The sequence below is a fragment of the Notolepis coatsorum genome (genome assembly GCF_963971535.1).
Source record: "Notolepis coatsorum genome assembly, chromosome: 3".
NCBI lineage: Eukaryota > Metazoa > Chordata > Actinopteri > Aulopiformes > Paralepididae > Notolepis > Notolepis coatsorum.
In genome coordinates, this window is record NC_140167.1 from 170018283 (window position 1) to 170041468 (window position 23186).

The 23186-nt window shown below is 50.1% G+C and overlaps 1 protein-coding gene across 1 annotated transcript in view; it reads left to right on the forward strand.

Moving 5' to 3' along the window:
* f5 (coagulation factor V) overlaps nt 1–23186 on the forward strand; it is a gene marked incomplete at both ends in the record, with an annotated part of 99856 nt that overhangs the window by 31470 nt on the left and 45200 nt on the right. Inside the window, one exon of the mRNA XM_084311431.1 lies at nt 11127–11339. Within this exon, the coding sequence (XP_084167557.1) occupies nt 11127–11339 (213 nt within the window). The remainder of the gene's footprint in view (nt 1–11126; nt 11340–23186) is intronic.

Below are 23186 nucleotides of genomic sequence, written 5' to 3' on the forward strand. Positions count from 1 at the left end.
GAGCGGGCCCCGTCCCCCCAATAGTACACCGCCTGGCACACTGACCCTGCAGAACAGGCAGTCAGCATGGCCGTAAGCACACAAAAAGGTTAACCAACGGAAGCAGGCAGCGCACCGGGGAAAAACCAGGCAACAGGCTGTTAACCCTAGCCTGGAGACTGCGGACGAGACAGGCGCCAGAGGGGACAGCTGAACACAGCCGCCCCGGCGGAAGGAGCGTAAGCTGGCGGTGTTGCATGACCAAGCCTCCATTTAAAAACCCCCACCCAGAGGGGTCGAGGCAGAGAAGGCTGACACGATTGGCAGACGTCATGAACGTGCAGGGGCACCCTCAAACGGTGAACCCGGGAGTTGACACTGCTCCAACACACCAGGGAATCAACCACCTCGGTGTTACCCAATGCGGTGGTTGTTCCTATAACCCCTCAAGAAAAAACTCCAAAACACACCTGCGGGCATACACCGGCTATACCGCAGTACAAGTGTTTCAGTTTCCAAAAAGGGTTAACCCAGGCCTACGGGTCGCAAACATCACTTCGGACCGGGCCTGGCGGTACGGGAAGCACAGGGTCACCAGAGGAGGTCAAAAAACCACCCCCACAGGCCCCTCTTCGCCATGCGTGAGAGAGGAGCGAAAAATAATGGAGAACCAGCCCCTAAGCACACCGTACCTGGTATTCCCCGGCGGTCTCCCAACCAAGTACTAACCAGGACCAACCTGTGTAGCGGCCGAGATCCGACGAGATCGAGCGCGTACAGAATGGCATGGCTGTAAGCCATGACGACAGTGCTGAGTAAAAACATACCCAACCAGGGTCTCCATAGCGCTTAACCCTGTGACACCCAGACCGACCTGGCATTTTTCCCCCTGAAAAAAGCCCAAGTCCCTCAGGGTACCAGAACAGCAGATCTGCATCCCCGGCGGACAACGGGTTCAACTGATCTGGACCAGCGTGACCAGAACCAGTCCCGTGCCCTAACCACGCCGACATGCCTACTCCAGGAGAAGGGCAGATATGCGTGTTGATCTTAACATGAAAAGAAGGCGCCACCCAGACGTTCGGACGAACCGCGCCTGGTGGCCCACCCCAAGGGCGTGAGACCCCACTACATATGTTCAGATCCATCCCGTCATCATCCCCCAGACATGAACGAGAATCCGTCGACAACCCACCCAGGTCATGGGATGTGGTCGTCGGAAGAGGAAAAACCCCCATCTCAGTTGCTTTATAAAAACGCTGTTCCAACCACAAGCAACCAAGGCGTGCCAGCCAATCGCCTGTTTACAGCGAGCTAGCACTATACGTGCGTCGGGACACACCCCCATCAATGAACAGGCTATTTAGACCTGTCATTGAATCCCCAAGGCGCCCAGGGGAACGACAAGAGGGGTGTGACACTCCCTAACTCCAACACTTCTGGAATAGAAAGAAGGAAGCATCAACAGTATGTATCCCAGTCTACACAGCCGGGGTAAAAATTTTTCACATTTTTACATCCCACCACCCTCCCATAGGAAAGAGACGGGGATCCCCAGAGAGACTTCCCACGCGAGCTGTACAGATTGAAAAGAATATATTGCACCTTGAGCCATGTAAAAAACTGGTTTTAGGGCCTCCGGGGAAGAGGCACTGAACCCATACACACTCAACAAACGAATTGAATCGAATATACATACAATAGAAAAGGACCCTTCTAGAGGGTCCACTCACTTTGACAATCTGAGGAGGAAGGCTCTGTACTCTGATGGAGGCTTCCTCACATGGAAGAAGGAGTCCGAACTCACAGAAGGCCTGAATAGGCGCTTGGTGAGGAGGAGCCCTGACCACCCCCCCTGAAAACAGATCCATCACATGGACCTGAACAGCACACGGAAGTCCTACCAACAGAGACGCGCACGGTGACGTACTCTATGGCGGGGGAATTCCTGCGGTGCACACGCCCAATATACCAGGCCGTGGGACCAGAAACTCCCTCCCCCCCCCCCCCCCCCCCCCGTAACGTGCCGAACCGCCACGTGACGGGAACCTTGAAGGACAGGGGGTGTACCCCTGACCGACAGAACAATGGGGAGAGGAAAGGTTACCAGTTCACCCCTTCACGACCCCACACCCATGATACGACGTAACGACAAAAAGAGAATATGACACAGTCATAGTCAGCTCTATGAAGCGTTTCACAGCTCCACACAGCGCATGAGCTAACCTGCTATCTGATTTTTACTAAGGAAAAACACAGAATAGAGAGGGCTCTAAGAACCCCGGTCCAACATACACATGTGCTTCTGTGGCCAGTACAACCCAGTTGTAGGTCACATGACACACACAACCCATCATCACCTACAAAAAATGGCAAAAACACTCAACAGAGGAACGCCGTTTTTTTCACAATGAGAGAATACATCATTCTTGATTAGTATCGACCACAGGCCTTACTAAGCACACATGACAGCAACCAAACCAATTTCCCCTTAGGAAATAAGTTTCTCCAGCAGATTTAGCACAACCTCAGCAATCAAGCTAAGAGTTACATCGTATCCCTACCACACAAAAGACACAATTAATGCACAACATGTCTGATAGGAGGCGATAAAGTCCCCAGGGAACCGGGGGGGAAAACACAATCCTCCTATTTTACCCTCAATACGGCCAGTTAAAACAGGAAAACCTGTTAATGTGTGAACACACTGTTCATTGTCATTACAGTCTGAGAAAGAACATTCTTTTACTCACTTGTCACCAAGCATAGCTTCATAGGTTAGTTGCCTTAGTAGTGAGTACACGGTACACATAAACACCATGATGTTTCTCACACAACAACCAGATCAATACATCACGATCTGCACGGAGAAGCTAACTGCCAGTGACAAAAACAGCTCACACATAACCCGCAACGTATCCCAAATGCATTGCAACAACACACGTTTTGGGAAAAAACACCGTTATTCACAATACATTTAGCAAAGTAAAACCAGAAGACGTGTTATGAGGTCTGGCCAACCCCGTACCTACCCGGAACGCAGATCAGCGAAGTGCAGTCACAAGACACCGTAGAACACAGCCGACCTGTGTTGTTCGATCCGGGCAGCGTCGCCGCTCCAACCAGTCGCTACAGTCCTCTTTGTTGACGCAATCCCCGTCCAGGCTCAGGGCAGGGTCGACGAAACATCCCCTGTCAAGGATGACGTCGCGGTCAAGAGTGTAAAACATGTTAAAATCAAAGCACGTTCAACAGAATAGCATCAAGCCAACGGCGATCAGAAGCGAGCTCCGGCGGCGCGCGAGAAGCTAAGCTACCCCGCGCCAGCCATGGCCCTAGCAGCAAGCTAACGTTTACCCAGCGACCACGACATGCTAGCCCCGCAGCTAACAGCTGACCGGCTAATAGTAGGCCTTAAGCAGGCCATGCAGCGATCCAGCAGGCTAACGCAGCAGTTAACAGCTGACTGGCTAGCCGTAAGCTATGAACATGTAAACAATGACATAACACTCACCCAGACAGGCCGCCGTTCTGAACCTCTCCTCACTTTTTAAGAGAAAAGAGAAAACAAGACGTCAACACCGCTTCACAACGGTGAACATCCGGCGGAATCAGCACAGTACCAACTGGCCTGTGTAGCTGACTTCGAACATGAATCTGCCGCTATCGCACATTACATGCACATATCCCCTCGTGAAGGAATACTCTCATTTGGATATGAAAGATGGGGTCTTAACACGGTGACAGAGAGAATCCACTCGTCCAGAACACACAGGGATCACCAGTGTCAATGGTCGCGGCCCACTAGTTAAAACTATAATGGTCTCCAGACCAAGGCCTTCTGTCGCCTAGGCGGCTAAACAAAGGACCCTAGCCTGGGGCCGGTTTCCATAAACTTTGTCAAGTAGCCCCCTTAGCACTAACAGACAAGTGGAGCCCGCCAGCAAACACTACTCACCCAACCTGGAACGCACCGCTCCTCACAACAGCGGCATGTCCGACAGTTCAGCTGTGGCCTGACAGGTTTCACCCCAACAAACACAGCAAGGAACTGCAGTTGAGAAGCATGCAGCGGCGTGCTCCCAATACGAAAACCGGTGGAGGGTTTTTAGAATGATCATCATCTTCTAGACACTCCAGTACGAAGACAATATCGCCGTATTTTCTCGAAAATAGTGAGAGAGAAAATAAAGATATGATGTCAACGTATCCTTGTTTCCCAAGCTGTTCCTAATCCAATTTCTTCCATCATGGTGTCAAGTGTGGGGATCTACCGAGGCACTTCTTCCTTGTGGTGAAAGCGAGAAGGAGGAGAGCAGGTGACCACACACCTGCTTATGAAGGTAAGCTGATGAGGGGTGTGGTCAGACTAATACTGGTATTAGAGGTACATTTGTGGTTTATTCAGTACGCGTGCACGTACGCGAGATAGTGCAGTAGTGATGCCAAGCTAAGCCACTAACGATACAGAACCGTCTGCAGTGTGGTAGTGAAAGGGTTAACCTTCTGTAGTGTGGTAGTGAAAGGGTTAACTGTCTGTAGCGTAGTGTGGTAGTGAAAGTGTTAACCGTCTGTGGTGTGGTAGTGAAAGGGTTAACATTTGGTAGTGTGGTAGTGAAAGGGTTAACCTTCTGTCAGGGGCGTCATTTTGGTATGGCAAGGTATGGCACTCGCCATACCTTGGCAAATTAAAAATAAAATACATTATTACTTTTTTTTTCTTTTTTTTTATAATTACAATTTTTTTTATGTTGATTTAGAATTCGAATGTCAACATTATGAACGAAGCTTCGAACTATTTTGTACAGCCCTAGCATGTTTTGATATAGTCAATTATCTCACTTTTACTAGGTGACTTTTACTACTAACTCAAATATGCAAAAAAAAAAAGGAAAATGGACATACAGACGTTTTTTAATCAAAGGGCAGCAGAGACAAGTGATACAGGGACACAGGTAAGGTCTTACAATGGCTTAGTGATTATAACAGTGCAGTTCAGCATTCAGTAACCCATACTTTTTGTGAACGTGTTTTTGATACTACATTCTGTTGAACACACACCTCAAAACCGTACCTAAGGAAAATTGGCTCAATTGCAAGAAAAATAATAGACAGTTATGATATTACATTCTGCATAAATTGTATGCAAAATATTGTGGTTCCCTGCTTTAGTCTGTTGACACATTTCTATACTAAAAATGCTTGTGTCATACCTAAATGTCATATAAGTGAATTGTATAGAAACAACTCACCAAAAGTGACTATTGCGCAACTGATTTGACAAAAAAAATCCACCAAGGGGGGGAAACCACCCCTTCACCCCCCCCCCCCCTCCCTAATTGCCATACCTTGGCTTTTACTGAAATGACGCCACTGCCTTCGGTAGTGTGGTAGTGAAAGCATTAACGATAGGTTATGTATATAACCTAGTTATATGAGTACTGACTGAGCGTCCCGCTCTTAAGCCTATCGAGATATACCTCATCTCATGTACCTATTGTACTCCATCATGAATAAAAACCAGTACACCCACACCTGCCGGGTCCCGCCTCTATGGAGGCGTAGCCTATAAGACAGTAGGCATGGTCACCAATACACTCTTCCTCGCCAAAATTTCGTTTCCAGTAAAAGACCCCTCAAGGGGACTCAGGGCCGAGCGGGACGCTCAGCTAGTACTCATATAACTAGGTTATATACATAACCTATCGTTATATATCGTACTTGGCTTATCGCGTCCCGCTCTTAAGCCTATCGAGATATGGGTTAGAGCGGACGCGAGGCCCGACCAATGTACCCCCTGAGGACCCGTAAGCCCACATCAAGGGGTTTGGGGAGTCCTGTCACCCCATCCTTCCTAACGAAGGGGGGGGCGCAGTCAACTCCACCGGAGTGCGAGCAAGGAGGAACTAGAACCCCTTGAACACACAGCACAGGCGAAACCACGTGTGACTTAACACACTGTGGCCCATACCCACACACTCCTGCTACCCTACGAAAGGACGGGAAGCAGGAAAGGCCACAGACACCAGAACCGCCTGGGAGACAGAACCCCCGGTCATGTCCATGAGGTAAAACCTTACAAAGGGGCCCGGGGAGGACCATGAAGCTGCAGCACAGATGTCCTCCACCGAAGCCCCACCCAGGAGAGCGGCAGAGGCAGCCACCCCACGAGTGGAGTGCGCCCTGACGCCCCCAGGGGGATCCTGCCCAGCCAACGTGTAGCAGAGGGCAATGCCCTTGCACAACCAATGGGACAGGCGCTTCGACAGTGCCTTACCGGCACGAGAACCACCGTGACAGACAAAAGCTGGTCGGTAACCCTGAAGTCCTGAGTACGGCTGAGGTAAATTCCCAAAGCACGGACCGGACATGACAGGTGAAGGCCCGCATCTAACTCACTAGTGTGAGGAGGAGGACGAAACGCCTGAACCACAATATCCCGGGAGCGGAAGGAACTCCGGATATTCTTAGGCATGAAAGCAGGATTAGGTTGCAGAGTGGCACCGCAATCGGCCCGAAAAGACAGGCACTCTGGACGTACCGAAAGAGCACAGAGCTCACTCACACGTTTAGCGGAGGTGACAGCCAGCAGGAACGCGGTCTTGAAGGACAGCTGTCCCAACGGCGCCTGCTCGAGCGGCTCAAACGGGGCCAAGGACAACCGACGAGGACCAATTGAAGATCCCAAGTCAGAGCCAAAGAGCGTTGCACCGGCTTAGCGCGTCGAGCGCCAAGCAGGAAACGCTTCACAAGAGGGTGGCTGAACAAGACAGTCCCCTCAAACCCCTCATGATAGGAGGATATAGCCGCCGCATATACCCTCACCGTCGAAGCCGACAGTCTACCAAGGAGAGACTGGAGATAACTCAGGACAGCATCCAGGGGGCAGGAGACTGGGTCCCAGCCCCCCGCCTTACACCACTCTTGGAACATACACCATCTGCCCGCGTAAAGCGCGACAGTGGAGGGAGCATGTGCATTCCGGATGGTATCAACCACAGAAGGGTCCATCCTCTCCAGACTCACCCTCCCACCAGCCACACCAACAGGCGTTGGCCCAACATCGGGTACTGGAACAGTGACCCGTTGTGCTGTGAGAGGGCTGTCGCCGACCAAGGAATAACCCAAGGAGGAGCAACCAGAAGCTGGATCAAGACCGGGAACCACACTGCCGTGCCCCGGTCCGGCGCGACCAGGATCACCGTCCTGCGCTCCCTCCGTATCCGCTCCAACAGCTGACCCAACAGCTGTACAGGAGGAAAGGCGTACAGAAGACCGGGCGGCCATGGAAAGGTCGAGAAGGCATCCACCCCCAAGGGGGGATGATCTGCTCGACTGACCGAGAACCACAAGGGGCACTTGTGAGAGTGTCGGCTCGCAAACAGATCTACCGAGGCCTCCCCGAACCGATCCCAGATCTGTCTGACTATGTCGGGGCGGAGTTCCCACCCGTCGCGACGAGGACCGCCCCGAGACATCATATCCGCGCCCATATTCTCTGCACCAGGAATGTGGAGCGCCCTCAGACTGCGCAGCCTGCGAGATGCCCATAGCCAAAGTTCGACCGCCGCCCGGTGCAGGTGGATGGAACGAGTCCCACCCTGCCTGTTGATATACGCCGCTGCCGTCACACTGTCTGTCCTGACCAAAACGTGCTCGCCTACCACCAGGTGGTCGAACCGTTTGAGGACCAGGAGGACCGCCTTCAATTCCAACACATTGATGTGCGGGGCAGATGGGCCAGCATGAACCGCCGTCCAGCTGCCCCCCACTGCGTGGGTCCGACACGTCCCTCCCCAACCCGTGAGAGAGGCGTCGGTGAAGACCGCAACGTGTGAGCGCCTGCTGCCCATGGGGACCCCAATGGTGAGGATACCCAGCCTCCTCCAATGGGCGAGATCTCCCCATATCGACAAAGGAACCGTCAACCGTTTCCATTTGTCCCTCACCGGATCTATTCTCATAGAGAAAAACCACCTCTGTATCTTCCTCATGAAGAGGAGGCCAAGAGGAACCACCATTTGAGCAGATGCCATCATACCGAGCAGACGCATCACTTGCAGCGCCGTGACCGTCCCTCCCAGACGGAAACCCCCGAGCTCGCGAATGATAGACACCCGGCGCTGCTCCGAGAGGGTTACAATCATGGGCCTCGACCTCAACGTCAAGCCCAAGTACTCCACCTGTTGACTGGGAAGAGGTGTACTCTTCTTCCAATTCACAGCAAAACCCAGCCTGGTGAGGAATTCCACCACCAGCCTGGTATGAGACCTGGCAATCTCCTCCGAACCTCTCCATCCGGAGATAGAATAGAACCCGTATCCCCCGACGACGTAGAGGCTCCAGTGCAGTCGCCACGCACTTGGTGAATGTGCGGGGAGCCAGAGAATAGCCGAACGGCATCCTCTGGTACTCGTACGCTACGCCCTGAAACAGGAACCGTAGGAACTTCCTGTGAGGAGGGAAAATCGGGATGTGAAAATACGCATCCTTCAGGTCTATGGAGGTGAACCAGTCTCCCCTTCTGACAGCAAGCAGAAGGAGTTTGACAGTCAACATCCTGAACGGTCTCGCTACAATCATACGATTGAACGCGGACAGATCCAGTATAGGTCTGACCCCCCCTGTTTTCTTGGGTACCAGAAAATAACGGGAGTAGACGCCTGACATCGCGTCCTCTCTCGGAACCACGACGACGGCCTGCTTCGCCAACAGAGATTGGATCTCGTCGGCCAGGGCTGTCACTGCTTCTGACCCTGACAATAGGGTTGGCACCAAACCTGAGAACGGAGGGTGGGGTTGTGCGAACTGCAACACAAGCCCCTCCCTCAATGTTCTCTCTATCCACCCCTCCAAACGGCATTCTTGTCGCCATATGTGAAAATAATCCCACAGCGCACCCGCCGTCAACTGACGCTGGGCCGCAAGGAACAGTAGATAGTTGGCCCGGTCCCTCCCGCTGTGCGACGCACCCAAGGGGGGACCCCGACAGAAAGGGCCGGTTTGATACGGGAGAAGCTGTCATCAAACTGGTTGACACACACCCCCCCCTTGAACACCCCTCTAGCACATGCTGAGGAGTCGTTCCGCAGCTAGACACGCAAGGCATGAGGACCCCATGGGCTCCTACACGCCGAAGCCCTGCAGTGATATTGCTACAACCCAAATCACACTCGCCTCTGCTTCGCAGACCACTGCCGCTCTCACGGGAGTGGGAGGCATCAGCGCGATACCCCGCCTGGCGAAGGCGAGGCCGGGGTAACCCTTGCTGTGCGTTCAACAGAAGAGGCCTCGAGTCCCCCTGCTGACCACCGTAGCTAGTGGCAGCTGTAACACCAGGCTCATCCATCACACAACGTGTGGTGCAGGAGCCACGCGACAGCACAACATTCTCACGGACAGACCCAGGCTCAGCCATCAACTGGGTGTCAGCCCCTGTTCCCATGAGAAGTGAAGAATGGGGCCGCATGAGCTTCAAAGAAGGTTTGCGGCCCGCAGCCAAAGGAGAATGATCAGAGCCCCGCTTCCGTGGGTAACAGAGAGAGGATTGAACGGGGAGCGGGTAACAGAGAGAGGAAAGTTTTATCCAAACCGAATTCACCCAAAATGGCCGATCCCTCGGCCGCCAAGGCTGTCGGCCTTGTGGAACCCTGTTGACTCTCCGCCTAGGGCACCACTGGCGGGGGAAACATGGCCACCTGTCGAGGATCTCGCCACAGTCGTTGACGAGACCGTGCTCCCACCTCTGGCTGCACAGCGTGAGGCGGTGTAGGACCCAGATCAACAACCGCCTGCGCCTCCACAGAATGACCAAAAAGCCTTTCCGTGGAAAAAGGAGTCGTGAGGAGAGAAAACCTATCCTCTTCCCCAAGAGGAGAGTGCTCCAACCAAACATGCCTAACAACAAACGTTGATAGCATCCTAATCCTCCCCGCAGTTATAGCTTGCGACTGAGTCAAGATCTCTATAACACCACAAACATGCAACATGTTTACAATGTCGGCTGGACCCATAGCCCTACTACCCGACGCCAATGTGGATAGGAAACTAGCCAGCTGAGCCATAACACTGGCCGCCGCTACAAACCATCCTGCAGCAGTATACCACTCATTCGTCCATACTGCCACCCTCCGAGCCGATGCGCTCTCAAGCATCGGCCGGGTGGGACATCGTTCATCCCCGCCGGGGCACAGGAACAAAGCTACCTGGCTACGTAGCCACGGTACACCCGGCCTGCACCCAGTTGTTAGCCCGTTTACCCGTAAAAAAGGTAAATAGGACTCAGCGAAACCCCCACATTAGCAACCGACTGACCTTCATCAATGAAGCGGGCAAGAGGAGGGAACAGCGGAATTGTCCCGCGGCGGGGATCATTAGAACAACGACCCATTTCAGCGTCAACATTAGCATTAGCAGTAGTAGCATTAGTAGCATTAGCGTTAGCAGCGTGCTCCAGGATTGCCAGGAAAACGTCCACTGCAGTGGAACGTTCACCAAGCCACCCCGGCCCTGGCGCCGAAACATACTCCACAGCATTACCAATACCAACATTGATGCCTGATGACACAGGGCCTACCTTTGTACAAGCCGGCTCGATAGCCAAACCTTGTACGCTGCCCCTTGGTCTGCTGCCGTCAGACGAGGACACATCAACACAGGCCCGACGTGTCACTGAAACATGCCTCGAAGATGCCAGGGGTAAGCAAACCTCCGGTAAGCTTTCAACATTACGTAATTTCTCTAATCTTTTCATAACAACTAGTTAACATAAGGTGCACTGCATCCGCTATGATGGAAACGAAAATAGAGGAAGAGTGTATTGGTGACCATGCCTACTGTCTTATAGGCTACGCCTCCATAGAGGCGGGACCCGGCAGGTGTGGGTGTACTGGTTTTTATTCGTGATGGAGTACAATAGGTACATGAGATGAGGTATATCTCGATAGGCTTAAGAGCGGGACGCGATAAGCCAAGTACGATATATAACCCTTTGTAGTGTGGTAGTGAAAGGGTTAACCTTCGGTAGTGTGGTAGTGAAAGCATTAACCCTTTGTAGTGTGGTAGTGAAAGGGTTCATCTTAATAATTTATCTTTCATTCCAATCCGGCTGCCCGTCACACCCACCTTTCCTCTGTTCGTCCCCGCAGCGATCAACGGGTACGTGTTCGAGAGCGGCGTGACCCTGGGCTTCTGCTACGGGGAGATCGGGACGTGGCACGTGTCCAGCATAGGAGCGCAGGACTACATCCAGACGGCTACCTTCTACGGCCACCCGTTCGAGCTGAACGACCGCACGGAGGACTTCCTCAGCCTCTACCCCATGACCGGAGAGACCATCTCCATGGTCCTGGATAACAAAGGTCAGTCAGGGCCAGGGGTCAGAGGTTGACGGGGTTTACGGTTGTTGAATTCATGAAAATGAAAAGAAATAGATAGCTGATCTGTTACAGATAAAATTAAAAAAAAAACATGGTATTTTTGTAAAAATAAATAAATAAATGATTACTTGCTGGATTACTTAACTAAAACAAACAGATTGTTTTTGGTAAACGGTGAAGATGCTCTAACGCCTTGATAATTCATGCAGAGCACTGTAGTATTAGATTAGATTAGATTAGATTTGATTCGATTCGATTCAAATGTATTGTCAAATCAAATCAAATAAACTGTATTTTTAAGGCCTGACAACACACGTTAATGTCCCCATGGGCCGGACACGTCTTCTTTAAACAAGTCAAGAAGAAACATCACAATAAGTCAAGAACAAAACAAGAACACCATAAAGTCAAAAAAAAATGTTTAAATAAATGCAACACTCCCAGACAGCCGCGGATATATAGGCGAGGCGACTGAGGCAGCCGCCTTATGGCCCGCGGGGGGTCTAGGGCCCGGGCCCGGCCCGGGACTGAATGGAGTTTCCGTTCGTTCGTGGGACTGGATGACAGACTGCATTGCGCCATGCCCCGGGGCCCGGGTCCTATGTTCCCCGGGCCCCGTATGTTTCCCATGTTCCAAAAGGGTTCTATGTTCTCCGGGCCCCTATGTTCCCCTATGTTTTCCCGGTAGCGATAAAGGCTCGCCCCAGGCTCGCCACAGCAGTGGATGGATTTAAAAGATAGGGCACTTTTATAGATAATTTATTTGTATCGCAACGGAGTCATGGATCTAGTCGTGCCACGTAGCATTATGTCGAATAAATTCAAATAGAATAAACAAGTCTAAAACAAAGACTTTTAAACGAAGTTTAGCCTATTAAATCATTTTATAAGCGTTCGTTTATTTGTGGTCTGCGTGATAACACTGAAGCAACAATCTGCGAACACCAGCCCAGCCCAGCCCTCCCTCTCCTCTCCTCCCCTCTCCTCCCTCTCCTCTCCTCTCCTCTCCTCTCCTCTCCTCTCCTCTCCTCTCCTCTCCTCTCCTCTCCTCTCCTCTCCTCTCCTCTCCTCTCCTCTCCTCTCCTCTCCTCTCCTCTCCTCTCCTCTCCTCTCTCTGTCCCACGCTGTCAGGCAGATGGTGGTTGCTTCAGTTCTCACACAGACCGCAAATAAACGAATGCTTATAAAATGATTTAATAGGCTAAACTTCGTTTAAAAGTCTTTGTTTTAGACTTGTTTATTCTATATGAATTTTGTCTACATAATGCTACGTGGCACGACTAGATCCGTGACTCCGTTGCGATACAAATGAATTATCTATAAAAGGCGCACACGTGGGAGGAGGGAGGGATGTCCCGGTGCCGGGTCTGGTGGTGTTGGTCGGGGGGGGGGGGGGGGGGGGGGGGGGGGGGGGCCCGAGCTGGCCCGAGCTGTCAAGAGCTGTCAATCTCGCCTCAGGGCCCGTGGGGCATTCCAACCGCCACTGCTCCCAGACATACCCCACGCGAAGGTAAGGAAAAACTCACTAAAACCTAGCAATAGGAAAAAATGCACCACAGGCAATGTGGAGGAGAGAAACCTTAGAAGGGCCATTCAAGGGGGGATCTCCCTTCTTAGATGTCGGTGATAGTAGTGTTGCAGTAAAACAGGCGAACAGTTGGTAAGCATGCACTCATGTGTGTAGTGAAACACAGATAAGTGCATGCGACAGAAACTGAACATTTTGAAAGATTAAAGATAGAGCTGATAGCGATAGCAACTGAACATTTTGAAAGATTAAAGATAGAGCTGATAGCGGATCTATTTGAGGCAAAGGGGCGGCGCCGAGAGGGTCGCATCCTCCCGGTCTTCATCACGGGACGTCCAACACTCCGGTCATCACTCCGGGACAGCCATTTACACAGCTAGAGTAAAGTGCAATAGTAATACAATGTACAGGTGATTAAACTGGGTATAAAATATATAAATTAGTACTACTGAGTGTAGTGCTAATCAGATGTATGTACAGATTTGTAATATTAATATTATGTACAGTGATACGGGTATAAAGATAATTTATAGATAACTGATTACTGTGCAGTTATCTAGTGGCAAAGGTGTGTAGAGTCTACTCTAGACCAATCACAGCTGGAAATAAGGTACAAAGTCTCACGGTGTACAAATAATGTCTTCTATATGTAGACCTTTGATTATAGTGGCACCATCTGGCAGATTTATGTGATATTTGTTGTGAGGAATTGGCAAATATTGATGTCTCTATGTTGTGACTTTTGTGAATAGCACCACCATATGGCAGAATGACAGATAAGATAAGACAAGATAAGATAAGATAAGATGAGATATTGAGATAATGTAGCAGGGTGGATTATCCCTGCTTTATGGGAGTGGATGTACACTGCCACCTGGTAGTGGGAACGCAGCAGAGCTGGGTCCGGCTGAGTCCCCGACTGTAGGCCAGGAGTATTGGAGTGGAGGTTTAGCAGAGGGAGTGGATGGGGCCTAGGATTCACTAACCTAGGGGTTGTGCGCTGGTCCTTCTTGCCCTCCAGGGCGATTAGCAGTAGCTCCCTACACACCCACACTTCCCCCAATACTTCCTGTGCCCTCCCACACCCGATGGCAGTAATGATGGATGATATACTTTCTCCCCAAAGCAGTACCCTTCCTGATTGGCGAGTAGAGACCTGTCCCAATGAGGCATAGGCAGGGGGTGGGGAAAGGGTTAAACAATAATGAGCATTACCTGGAAAGAAAAGGGTTAGACAGAATGCACATTAACAGACACGCACACAGTGTTCCCATTTAGCTCTCTTTTACTGAAAGTCTTATTTTTTTGACATGTATTTACACAATAATCAAAGCTCTTTCCACACTGGGCACCTGGTGCTCTCGCTTTACAGTAATGACTAAAGTTCTTCCCACACTGGGCAAGACACAGTAATAAAACCTGTCCCTTTAAGGGTTTAGATACTTGTTCGTTTCCCCGTAGGTGGGGAGAGAGGGGAGGAAGAGGGAGAGGGATACAGGAGCTATTCAATGGGAATTTTATAAAAGAACACACGTTATCACACCACATTCAACCAAAAGACAGTGGGCCCACGTTGAAAACAAAAGTCCTATCTATAGCCGGCTTCCCCAAAATAATATATGTCGGGCGCCCCTAAACACTGTTACCAGTGTCAGTTCAAAGTACTGCTTCTCTTCGCCCTTAAAGGGCCCGCGCCGCACAAAGAGAATGTCTACCGATAAATTTCCAGCACTCGGAGCGCTCACTGTAACTGGCTTGAGTGTACTTAACCAAGGGCGGGCCTGCTCCCACCACGAACGTCCGTGTGGTGAGATGGCCGTCGAGAGGTCCCGTGATAGCAGGCGGCAGGGCTGGGTAGACGTTAGGCAGGTGACTGCTGGGGTAACGGCTCGGAGGGGCTGGAGGTGCGTGCAGTGCAGTGACGTCCGCTGCTGGGCTGAAGGGGTGGGGTGACACGCGGGCTAAACTGTGGTGCTGCCTAACTGAAGCTAAGCTGTGGGTCGGGACGACCCCCTGTCATGACGCCTATACTTTAGCTAAAACGCAACGTGTGCAATATCTACCACACTCTTCGGCAGTAGCTCGTCTGCTTCTTCGTTCACAATGTCTCTTTAGCATTAACTGAAAGCTAAGCTATCGCATATTCCATTACTAACCCGCCTCGTAACTGGTTTTATATCTCGCATGCTTGATGTCCGGAGCTCCAGCTCCAAGCGACCTCTTCCTTCTCTGGAAAACGATGAAGAGGAAGTTCCGCCGCCGGCGCCACGCCCTGAGCCCATCCTTCTTCACCTGTGTCCCCCTGCCCAACGTCGCCACCAGCTCCCCCTGGCGGTACCTGTATCATGTCCCACTATTAAGTGTCAATGTTAGGATAGGGAGGATCAAGAGAGGTCAGCAAGTTACACAACGTCATCGCGAACACAGAGAATGCAAGGAATTAACGTTAGACACATTGAATTATCGTTAGACATATTCAGGTGTCTACAATAAGATAAGATAAGATAAGATATTCCTTTATTGATCCCCTTGGGGAAATTCAGGCGTCATAGCAGCGTGGGGGAGGGGACATACAGGTATGGGCAGTGTAATAGTATAAAGACATAAATATAGGCAATCAAATTAGATCTCAATATAAAAATATGATAAAACAGTGTAAACAATACAATTAACTCTGAATATAAAAACGTGAGAAAAACAGTGTAGACAAAGGTGCAGATGAGGTTCTGTATGCCTTATCGGTTATATTATATGTTACTAAATGTGGGCAATAAAGAATTTGAATCTGAATGTACTAACAGTAAAAGTAAACAGTATACACAAGGTACAGTATACACAAGGTACCCTAACTGGCATGATATACGTCATACGTTGTAGTCCGTGCAAGTTTTGGTTGTTAAGAGTCAGACATTCCTTAGTGGTCAAACATTCCTTAGTTGTCAGGACAACGTGTTCATGAGTAACACGGCACTTCCTGTTTACAATGTATTTTTCCAAAGATCGATTGGGTGTAGCAGTCATGTGGTTTGGGCAACTTTCTGAATTACACATGTGAAGACCTAGATCCTCAGTGATCGTGAGAATCGGGCAAACAGCCAATAAGTCAGGGAAAATGTGATTTTCCAAAAGATTCTATGGCAGAAAATACAACATGGCGGACATAGGCACATTCCCAGACCCTGTAACCTTTAACCCTCCAAGGCCTGGTCGTTAAAGCTGACATATTATGGACAATGGGGTTTGCCTAGTCTTTTCATGGATCTGGCTGTTACTTAGGGGCGACAGTGGTTTAGGGGGTAGAGCAGCCGTCTGGTAATTGGAAGGTTCCCGGTTTGATTCCCACAGTGGGTTGAAGTGTCTTTGAACAAGACACTTATTAACCCCTAACTGCTCCCGATGAGCAGGTTGGCACCTTGCACGGCTGCCTCCGCCATTGGTGTGTGAATGGGTGAATGTGAGGAACAAAAAATTGTAAAGCGATTTGGATAAAAATCACTATATAAATGCACCATTTACCATTTACTTACTGTAGGGCACTGGGGGGGAAATTACATAGATTCATTACAATACATTACAAGCTGTTCAGAATGATTGCCCTATGACCTATGTGATGCCACAAGTGGGACACAATCAATGAATTCGCTTTTATTAATCAATCAGCTGTGCTTTTTGGAGCCAGGAACGCTGCCTGCCTACCTAACGTACTGCCCACTTCTATACTGGGTATGACGTACGTAGCCAGGCAGGGAAGGAAGTAATTAGGCTCCACAACCGTGGGCATGAACCGCTGCCAGCAGCCGGAGAACTAACGGCAGCAGAACTCGAGAACTATTAGGAATGTCTACCACTAAGTGTGTCTGACTCTTAACCACCAAAACCTGCATGGACTACAATGTGATGTATATCATGCCAGTTAGGGTACCTTGTATATACTGCACCTTGTGTATACTGTTTACTTTACTTACTCACAGTATATATTCAGATTCTAAGTGTTTTATTGCTAATATTTATTGTAACGTATAATATAACTGATCTGCACCTTTGATTACACTGTTTACTTGCTCATGTTCTTATATTCAGAGTTATTTACATCGTTTACACTGCTTGTTTTTATCTTTATTATAATTGTATAGCCTACAATCACTATGTCTTCTACTATTACCCTGCCCATACCTGTACCCCCCCCCCCATGCTACTATGATGCACACATTTCCCCAAGGGGATCACTAAGGATCAATAAGGTAATTATTTTTGGTGTGTTGCTCCGCCCAGCAATAAGTTGTATTCAATGCAAGGGAATAATAAAGTGCTGGGAAAGAAATAATGACAGTGAAGTATCTTTTGCTTCATTTATATATGATTTGTGATCGTATAGTCTACTCTTCCTCTGCATTGTTTGTAGTTTCTGGTGTTCGGTTCCTATTAAGGAAAATGCAGACGAGGTGGTCTAATCAAACAAACTGCGGTGTTTATTTCCATTTCTTAATAAACCACAGCTATGAATCAAACAAGTACAAGATCTTTACTGTAATCTAATCGTCTCTTTGGTGTGGCAGTTTTGTCCATTATCTGATCAGCTGCGGCCGATCAACGCTTCTTCTCCGGTGCGGTTCTCTGTCTCCGATTGTCCATGACAACACGAGTCCTCTCTGAGTGGTTGCTCGTCGCTAGGGCAACCTTGCTTTCGGATCCTCGGCGGGTTGGGAGCGCTTGGTTTCGTCTCGGCGGATCTCTGCTATGAGCCTCTCCTCTGTCATCGGGTGTCAGTGGCTCTGAGTCTCCGGCTCGGCTCTCGAGCTCCGGTGGGTGAGTCTCAGCGCTCAAGCAAGGAGCGCTTGATTTCGTCTCTCTCCGTGGCAGGATCTCCTGCTGCGAAGCGATCTTCTGTCATCGTCTGTCTCCGTGGCTCTGTGAGTGTCCGGCTCGGCTCTCGAGTCTCCGGCTACTCCGCCTGTCTCCAGCGATCTCCTCCTCTCCAGGTCTGTCTCAGTCTATCTCCACAATCCTTCTCCCCGCCTGTGTGTGTCTCCCTCCTGTCCATCTCCATTAGCCCTGCTTAAAAAGGGAAGAAAGAACTTCCCCCACGTGTGTCCCAGGGCTCGGGTTTCTCCATTGGCCAAAGGATCTTCTCGCTGAGTGACACATCAGCCTGGTCTGCTGACACAACGTTTACACAATAGAATCCGCCGGGCTGTTTTAGCAGTTAGCCATTTATATTACCTTATTAGGGGATCCTTACAGCTCCTCTCTCCGTGGCACAGAGAATAAAACATGAGCTGTTTCCATCTACAACCACTTTACCATACTTTAATTGTTTTTAGAATAATATGATTATTTCTTTATTGTCTAAACAGTGACTAACAGTCTATTCTTCAGTTTTGTCCACATTTTACTTTATTTGATTTTCACAGTGTAGGACAATTTTCTAGTCTCCTTGAAACACCACATTTTGCAAATGGTCTAACCCTTAAAGGGGAACTCCAACATTTTGGGAAATTAGCTTATTTAACATCTTCCCTGGAGTTAGACAAGAAGATACATACCTTTTTTGTCTCTGTGCGTGCATTTTAGCTTTGGGAATAGACGCTCTGTTAGCATAGCTTAGCTTCATCACTGGAAGTGAGGCAGGACAGTAGCCTTACAGTGCCTTACAGTGTATTGCAAGGTCTGACATTGACCAAATTTGATATGCATGACCTTGGTGGGCTCTAGGTCAACTCCTGAAAAGGGGGTCAATGTCAGACTTTGCAATCAAAAGTTAGGGGGCTAATAACCCTTGCCATAATTTCAGTGCGCCCCCTAACTTTTGATTGCAAGGTCTGACATTGACCCCCTTTTCAGGAGTTGACCTAGAGCCCACCAAGGTCATGCATATCAAGTTTGGTCAATGTCAGACCTTGCAATACACTGTAAGGCACTGTAAGGCTACTGTCCTGCCTCACTTCCAGTGATGAAGCTAAGCTATGCTAACGGAGCGTCTATTCCCAAAGCTAAAATGCACACACAGAGACAAAAAAGGTATGTATCTTCTTGTCTAACTCCAGGGAAGATGTTAAATAAGCTAATTTCCCAAAATGTTGGAGTTCCCCTTTAACCTCTGATATTTACCAATTAAATGCATTCTTATTGTTTTACTGTTATTGTTACAAAGGATCAGATTAAACCGAATATATATATTTATTGATTGATATATATTGCATAGTATTTGTATATCGTTTTGATATCCCTTGTATATTCCTTGTACATATACACGGAATATCCCTTTAGCCTAGTACAGACCATAATATTTCATTCTCCTATTGGACAGCGGTCCACAGGCGCCAGGGCCATGCCTCCAGAGTCAGGTTCAAAGCCACCGTCAAGACATGTCTGTACATGCCCGGCCTTGCCCAAGAATACGAGACAGAAATGAGGCTGGCACTAGATTGTTCGCCGTGCATATAAATATGGCGCAGGTGAATACAGAAGCACTTAGGAACTAAAGTTGAAGCCTCACCCACGATACTCCGTGCGGTGAAGTATGGCCTGTTTGGCCCCAAAGAGAGCATTGAGACCGCGTGCGAATTAATAACTGAAGTGTCAGAGTTTGGCGCTATACCGTCGAGTGCGACATATTTCGATTAAGTCAGTAATAGTCTATTTGTGTATAGTGTATCGTGCGGCTAAGGTTCTACAGTGACCAGCATCACCAACGCTTCCTCGTACCAGCTAGAGTGCTTATCCAGGCTGGGCTGCTTTCATGGCGCTTTCACCCGAGGAGACCTAGACGAGGATCGTGTGGACATGTACACTGGATTAATCTACCCGACGACTGCATAGCCATTTACGGCTGGATTATATTTGTTTTGGTCCTGTGATTTATGGAGCGGAGAATCGCCGACGCCTACACGTGTGTGGGATTTACCCTGTGAGGAGCCACGTCGAGTCTGCGCCTCAGAGAGCCTGAGGCAGGCTAGCTTTCTTCACTGTGGAGCTACAGTCTACGGAGAACAGCTGTATTCGTCTGTGGATCAAGAGACTATTGCACCGTCTCCTGTACTTGGAGTCTCCTTAGTCATCGTTGACCAGACTCTCTACTACCGACAGATCCTCTACCCCTGCTGGCTTACAACCGGGGGGACCCTTCAGTATCTCCCGCTATATATATTACCAGTGCACCATAGATATAATTCCCTAAGATTCAGGTCGTATAATTACCTCCTGCGTAACCAGAGAATGGACATTCATTATTGATTTGCCTACGCACATTCCTTTGCCTTACAAGTGCATTCAAAGTATAATAGAGAAGTATATTATGTACCTTTTGCTGCAATAAATACTTAATTATAACTTTGTGTGGAACCGATTTATTGTGGGAAGTGTTCATCATATTTATATATCATGTACTGTATGGCCAGTAATTAAAGTACATAAAGCGGTAGTGGTTTAATGATACCATACTTATCAATACAGTCAGGGAATTGTACCCCTCAGTTACAATTGGTCCTTCGAGCCGGAGGGTAACTAGTGTAATATTAATATAGTGGTATTAATATTGACATGGCCTATGATGAACACTCCACAAAACGGTTCTCCTAAAGATCGCCCGCAGCGTAGACGGCAGACACCTCAGTACTTAGAGGATTACGTTGCCAATATACTACCTAGCTTTCTACAGACGGTAAACGCGGAAAAAGTAGATAGTAAAATTATGTCCGACCCTATCAACCAGGCTACCCCGCCAATAGAGGCCCTAGTGGGTTCTAACGTAACTGACCAAGCTCACGGTGGAGACCAGGAGGGACCTGACATAACTTTACCCCCCGCCAAGACCGAAGAAGTAGTCCCCGGAGAGCTCCAGGATAAAGACAGCCCTCCAGGGATGGAACTCTACCCGCTACAAGAAGAGGAGAGCATCCCGGAGATGGATCTCCAGGACTCGCCACAGGAGAACAGATCTCCAACGAGTACTGCCAGGAGCGGATCACCTCAACCAGCGTCTTCCCCCAGCGAGGCGGACAAGATGCTGGCACAGGCATTCCTCGCCAGCCTAGCAGCCTCAACAGAGCGCGATCGACTCCAAGCACAGACGCTTAGTGAGCGCGAACATTCTTCCATGGAAAGAGAACGCCTTCAAGCGCAGCAACGGAGCGACGAAGATCGTATACGTCTAGAGATTAGACGCCTTCAGACGGAAGAGAATATGGGAAGGGACCGGGCCGAAGCCCAGCGCGCCGCCGCCGAAGCCCAGCGCGCCGCTGCCGGTGCCCAAAGAGAAGCAGAGCGCGACCTCGCTCTCACCAAGCGCGAAGCCGAGCGCGACCGATTACAAGCGCAGATAATGGAGCAGCTGATCACCAGGGCAACACCCCCTCCCTCCGCACGGGGTTCCAGGGCCTCGTCAAGACAAGGGTCAAGGGCACCCTCCCCTACCCGATCAAGCGACCCTGAGCCCGACAACCAGAGAGAGCCTATACCCCCCTCCGAACTCCTTCCCCGACCGGTCCAAGTGAGACCCAGCTACAAGGAAGAAACGGTCTACACCGCGGAGAGGCTAAATAGACGACTACAGGATCTAGAGGACCTGCCAGAGGAAGAAGAAGAGGGAGAGGAGGAGAGTCAAGCCCGACAGCAGCACAGTACTCCACAGGACCAGGAGGTCCAGTACAGCCCAGGCTCTACCCCCGCGGCTCTGCGCTACAGACCCCCGACTCAATTCACGGGTGAGCTTGACGCACGACCAGCCCTGAGGAACAGCACCTGGATACGCGGGCCATGGTACCCAGCAGGTACCAGCCCACCAAGAGGCGTAAGAGGAGACTCGCCTAGGAGGCCTCTCTTCCAACGCTCACCGATGTGCCAGCCATCCATGGCATCATACATTGGCACACCGACGTTTCCGGACTTCACCCACGAGAACAGAGCACAGTACACGGAGCTACGAATGTGCTTAGAGACAATGATGTCCGATGTAGCTGATGAACCGTACAAATATGCTATCCTATTGAAGCACCTCAAGGTGCCCCGAGCGCACAATATAGCGCTGGCCTATGCCACCTCTACTACCCCATACACCGCGGCTCTAGCAGCACTCGACCAAAGATATGGACGCATATGGGACTACGTAATACAAGAGATAAGGCATATTGACCGCCTACCCCCAGCCACAGACAATCGCTCACTAGATGACCTGTCTATCAAGGTACAATCCCTGGTAGGGATGCTGGGGGCGCAAAGAGAAAAGGGTATGCACGAACTGTACGCGAACTCTAATGTCGAGAGGATTTTAGAGAAGCTTCCGCCCGCCCGACAAGAGCGCTTCAGGCGGCAAAGAGACCACCGTGATCCTAACGGTCCCGAGCCATCCCTCCTAGACCTAGCCGACTTCCTGGCGAGAGAAGTCAACAGCCTTTGGTTGGATACGTTCATGCGGAGCACCCCAAGCTCCAGAGAGGGACCTAGGAGAGCAAACGATGGCCGAAGATTGGTGACCGTCATGCACCAATCAGAATCAGTACCGAGCAGCAAGAACCACAGTACCCCCTCGATGAAAGAAAAGTGGAAGATGGTGTGCCCGTACTGCGAAAAGGAACACTGGTTGACACAATGTGACACGTTCAAGAAGATGACCGCCGACGAGGTGAGTCAATGGATAAAGTCCAACCGACGCTGTTACCGATGTGCGCGCAGTCACATGGCAGCCGATTGCCGCTTAAAGAAGAGGTGTAGTCGGTGTGACGGAGCCCACCTAGATGTCCTACACGACAGTAACAGAAGAAAGCCTGCACCCTCAAGCAGCACAAAGGCAAGTGTTATGTACATTGACCCCGCCAGCAGCGGGGGCGCCCGGGTGCTCTTAAAGGTGGTCCGCGTAACACTGAGTTACCAAGACAAGGTCATGGACACTTACGCCGTCCTTGACGACGGGTCAGAGAAGACCCTTCTCCTCGCGTCCGCTGCGGCCCAGCTGGGGCTGCGGGGGAGCGAAAACCAGATGACGATTCGGACAATAAGAAGAGATCTAAAGACGATAAAGGGCGAGAATGTCTCCTTCACTATCGCAGCAAGCGGGCAGCCAGAGAGACGGTATAGGATTACTAACGCTTTCACCAGCCAAGAAATAGGCCTGTCGCAGTACACCTACCCCATCGCCAAGCTGATGGATAAATATGTGCACCTGCGTCAACTACCTATACCGCTCATAGACGGTGCCACCCCGACCCTGCTGATAGGCTCCGACCATGCAGACCTCATCGTCCCGATTGACCGGGTCCACACAGGGCCCAGAGGCTGTCCTGCAGCAGTCGAGACCCGCCTAGGAT